Here is a 5549-nt window from a genome sequence, read left to right as displayed (position 1 = left end):
CGAAGTGTACTTCACGTGTAATTAAAGGACGATAACAAACCAATTCAGTTTGTTGTCAGTTGCATTTGAGTGCGGTAGTAATAATTTTTGACACATTGATTTGTGTGGAAGTAAACAAACAGTTTATATTATGTAACTTTTGTGAGTGTAAAAACATTTTGTGAGTGTAAAAACACGTATAAAAATTGTAATCAGTAGTTAAAATAGGGTTTTTCAACGGCTGGTTGCCATTTTTCGAATCGGAATATTTATGGACTATAAGAGGTATTTATAAAACAAATCTCGATCTATTTCTTCCGAAAGTCGTAAAAAATTTATTTTATTCCTATTACTTTTTTGAGTGCGATAGTGTTAATATAACACAATGTTTCATGTAAAAGTATTTAATTTTATATTTAATTTAAGCAACTTTTTGTTAGTGTAGTAACATTTGGCACGTTAATGTAAAAACATGGCGCAAACGATCCTTCAACAATTGCTTGCCTGTAAATTTTCTCGAATCGGTTATTTACGATTTATAAAGTATTTATGAACAAATTCTCATTACATTTTTTTAAAAAGTTGTAGAATTGTTTTTTACATTATTTCTTTTGAGTGCGATATTGAAAATATTGGACACAGTGATTTACGTGAAAATAAACAATTTAATTTAAGCAACTTTTTGTAAGTGCATAAACATTTGACATGTGTAAAAACACGCAAGACAGATATTTATGGGCTGCTGGATAATAAGGTATTTATAAAAACATTATCTATTTTGGCAGATGTTTAAAGAATTAAATTTATTTTACATTTCTTACCCAATATCGTGTTTCATAGAAAAATACCACGATTCCTATTGGAATTTTCTGTATAGATTCTAATACGAATCTATATAGTGGAATAAGAATCTTATAAGAATAATATATTATTCTGGTTGTGCTATTTCTGATTTTTTTTCAGAGACAAAAAAAATTGACTAGGCGTAAGTGGCATTTTGCCTTAAGGCAAAAACTCCGATATTCGTATATAATCGACCTAATGATAAAAATTGACATTTAGCAACTTGCCAAGTTGTGCAAATAAACTTTTGAAATTTTGACACCCTTAGTCTAAACTTTAATGAATTATCATAATTAAACCCCTTGTCGTAAGCTCATAATATTTTGGGATGTTTGTAAAGACCATGAACTATATCATCATATAAAGATTCATCAAAATCGTTAAAAAAAATCAACAATTAATTACGGAAAAGCGGTCCGGTTGACCTTTGCTAAAATCTGTAAGAGTCCCTACTGATACCTTTCGAACGGTTTCTTAATTTTCGAAATTGGTTCAAGATTTTGGCTAAAAACGTGTATGAAAAATATTGCACTTAGCTGCTAATTATAAAGAAACGACTGGGCCGATCGTGTTACAGAACTAATCGACTTATCAAGTGACGAAAGTCAAATTTTGTCCCACAAACTTCTTCCAATTTTGGTGTCAAACGATTCAGAATGGCATGAAGTGTCCAAAAAACTAATTTGACAAATCAGATTTTCTGGCGAAACCATGACCTTCGTTCCATTAACCTAAATGTTGGCTGAAAACAATAATTCAATAGTACATAATCAAATATTAATCGATTCAAAAACTTTGTATTCAAATAAATAAAACTATAATTACAAGGCTAGCCTTTCGATATATAATAACAGTTTTATTTGCTACAAAATATAACATTTACTAAGGCATGTTGCTATTATACATATCTACATTTTTACTTTGTGTCTTCATAATAATCTAATGACAGGCATTTCTTTGCAATGCATCATGTTTTATTTCTAATTTTACAAATGATATGTTCTGAATACAATTGATTTATATTACAATGGGAGCATTCTATAAGATGGTATGTAATTTATTTTATGGTAACATGAACGATATTCTTCAAGAAACTTATTGTCATTATTTTACTTTGCTCCATTTAAATATATAGTAACATACAAGAACTCATAATTTAATACATATTATACAATATATTTTGGAATATTCAACAGACAACTCATACATTTATATCACGGCTTTATATTTTACACTTTAAAATATATAGACGTATCTTATTTAATTAATACTGCCATCAAGTTAGGTTTATTGTACTTGTTAAAAATAAATTTTCAAGTTCCTAATAAAAATTTTAATATTTACAATGTGTGTTAGGCAGAAGTAACTAGACCAACATACTGACAATCCAAGAATTTATATTTACAATAACTACTTATATAAATGTGCACGAAATTTGAATTACACTGTAATTCAAATCGTTGGTTAACAACAAGAAAGATGCATCTGGAAATCCATGCACCCGGAAAAAGTATTTATTCTGTGGCAGTAACAGTAATTGTTTTTCCTTTAGGATCTTCAAAACGATCCATTGTTTTTAAGTCCATCATCATACAAATTCCAAGAGCAACGATGGCAGCCAGCATGAATGTTACAAATAAACCAGCGAGAATAGGTGCGCTCATAAATCCTACACAGTCCAATGAGTCACCAAATTTATACTCCTGTGGCTTCTCACGGAAGGGTTGGATCTGATAAATAAAATAAAATTTGAAATTATATGAGTAACAGAAAAATAAATAAGCATATAATGGAATAATTATTACCTGTAAAGCAGATAAGCCAACAATGATGTAAGAACCACTAGACTGGCCAAGAGCTGTGAAACGGATCATTGGAGCGCAATGGAAAGAAAAATCACCAACTCCTGCAATATCTACTGATGAACGCATTACATGAGTTTCAGAACTATCCTTGAAGTTAATGCTTGTAACACTCCAGTAACCACTCTTCATTGTTACATTCAATTTTAATATATATGTTGCATCTTCAATTTTGACTTCATATTGTTTAACATTTTCATCAGAGTAATCCTTTGAAGTGACGCTTGTTGGGATTATGGGCTTACCATCTCTGTGACACAAGCATAAACAAAACTTTAATATTATAATTACAAAATATTATAGGATTATATTATTCATATGCAAAGAGTTATAAAGTAGGCAAATGCATAAAATTACTTTTCAGCGTTTGTGTATACGGTCAGTTTGGAAAAAGCTAATAAAACCCCATCAAGTTGATGCACATTAACTTTGTCGTCTGCAGTGCTATTACTGGCTTGTCTGGTGACTCGGTGATTTGATTGGATATGCTGAAAATAACATAGTTTGATCATTTTGCAAAAATTCAACAATACTGTTTAATAATTACCAGAGAGGGATTCTTCGCAGTGTAAACTACAACAAAGTCCTTATTTGCATTTTGCAAGGAGGTAATTTTTTCTTGCATTTGGTTATCTGAAAGAAACAATTATGTATAATATAGGATATTACACACACATCTTTAAATACAAGCATGTAATAATGTTGCAACTCTTCAACATATCTTGCAATAATTTATATATTTTCAACAGATCCAATAATATATTATTCTATTGAAAATATAAAGATTTATTTAAGTATACTTGCCGTGTTCAGCCAGCAATTGCTGACGGCTCTCTGTAACTTTGTCATCTAAGGTTACAATTTCTACATTTCCTCTTGACTTCACAATTTCTGCGGGACTCTCAACAGATGGAAAATACAAAAATTCATTTGTATTTTGATACGACATTAAGTTCTTGAAACAAGATTGATCATCCAATGTACATTGGAAATCTTCAGGAGATAACTGTCAATAACACAGAGATAAGAACAATAGTAAATAATTAATAGAATATTTATTGATTTGGTCAAACCTTTTCATCCACGAAGAGGACTAAGGACACATCTTTTTTGAGCACCTTATCCAGCTCATTGGAGAACTGTTGTTTTGGTACATGTGTCAGAGGTGGAAGAGATGAAGGATTTGCAAAGGCACTAGAAATTAATTTTATATATTTTTACTTTACAACAATATAAATTGGTATATATGTTATGAAAAGAATTAGATTAACAAATTTTATGTTTACATGCAGGTATTGAGAGAACCTTGTGTTTGTCATGTGACTTTCATGTGACTTATTAATGCTAACAAAATATACAGCATAATATTATACCACAATTGCCACATATTTAAGATAGTTATGAACAAAATCGATGAATACCACTTTTTCATTTATATAACATAACAAAACCCATATTTGGGGTGCAATTTTTTTTTTAAAATACATACTTCTTACTTCCCCAAATGAATACAGGTACATTTGGATCTGGATAAGCACAGTCAACTTTATAAACTACTATAAGTAAAGTGAAAAATAAACTTATTTTATTTAAAAACATCTTGCAGAGCAAATTAGCCTGTGAAATGAATATATGACACTACACTGACAAACGAAACAGCCCATCGAGTCACAAGTGCTGTCTGCTGACCACTGATGTGAAGTTCGTACGGGAGGCAAACTAATGTCATTGACTAGCTAAACATGGAGCAAGATAAAAGAAGAGTATAAATGACATGGAGTTCGTGAGGGGTGAGCTATGCGGTTATATAATCAAGGAAACACATAAATAAACTAGTGGTGCATGGCATCTTGCCTTAAAGCAAATTGCTGAAACTTCCCGTACCAAAATTAAATATTCGAGGAAAAAAAATCCAGCAATCAATAAATATTGATCAATAATTAATAACAATTATTTTAAACATTTTCAAATAGATAATTATAATCACTATATATTTTATCGTTCATAAAATATACAATGATGACCTTATTGTTCAAAACACTTGAGAAAGTTTACATTAGCGGGAGGTGCCGAATAAATCCATCTGAGGATATATTTCTTACGATTAGAATAACCCATTTGAAACATATACATTTTCAAACTGAATTGTAAATTTAAAGTTCATATTTAAAGTATAAAAATTTGTATATTTTTGAAAATTTTGAAAAAAAATGAAAATTTTGAAATGTTCTTATTATTAAAGTATCTACAAAATATCTGATTATTGAATGTGCATATGTCTAATGATCATTTTTGACCGCCAAATATATTATTTTTCTCTGTATCTCTGAAACCGCTAAACCTGCCTTACCAAATGTTTTTCAAATAATTCAAATCAAGTACTCCGTTCTCTCAGAATCTGACTTACCATTTTTGGCACTTTTTGTCCCGTATCTTTGAAACGACTGGACCTATCTTCACCAAAAACTAATCAGCATGTCTCCTCATCAATAGGAATCGAATGTTTCTTGAATCATTCAAATCGGTTAATTCGTGCGCCCTAAATAGTGGACGAAAAATTGTATCCAAACATATACACACCTATACACACACACACACACGTACATTTATTTTTTCTAAGGTATGCCAAAATGTTAAGAAACCTTCAAAACGTGAAGATATGCAAAAAGTTTCAAGTATGTATCTAAAGAATAAGAAGAAAGAAATCTAAGATAAATTTAAGCTTTTCTACAAGCTCATGAAAATCTTAATCGATTCAGTAAAAACGATTCACAAAAAGATCATAATTGATCATTTCAAATTATAGTCAATAGTCATTCAATCATTTTTTATTCCGAATAAAAAAAATTAAATGACTATTGACAA

At 29.9% G+C, this 5549-nt stretch overlaps 1 protein-coding gene across 1 annotated transcript; it reads right to left on the bottom strand.

Annotated features, from left to right (window-relative positions):
* Positions 1-1844: 1844 nt before the first annotated feature.
* LOC113376947 lies at positions 1845-4294 on the bottom strand. The gene is made up of 7 exons (XM_026617075.1): positions 4174-4294; positions 3758-3878; positions 3489-3690; positions 3232-3317; positions 3042-3172; positions 2628-2934; positions 1845-2552 (listed from the first exon to the last, which is right to left on the bottom strand). The coding sequence occupies exons 1-7, from the start codon at positions 4281-4283 to the stop codon at positions 2337-2339; spliced, it is 1173 nt and encodes a 390-aa protein (XP_026472860.1). The 5' UTR covers positions 4284-4294; the 3' UTR covers positions 1845-2336.
* Positions 4295-5549: the final 1255 nt, after the last annotated feature.

This window comes from Ctenocephalides felis, unplaced genomic scaffold, assembly GCF_003426905.1.
Source record: "Ctenocephalides felis isolate EL2017-DRISC unplaced genomic scaffold, ASM342690v1 CF-g0.4_SCAFFOLD_01886, whole genome shotgun sequence".
NCBI lineage: Eukaryota > Metazoa > Arthropoda > Insecta > Siphonaptera > Pulicidae > Ctenocephalides > Ctenocephalides felis.
This window is presented reverse-complemented; position numbering and strand designations above follow the sequence as displayed.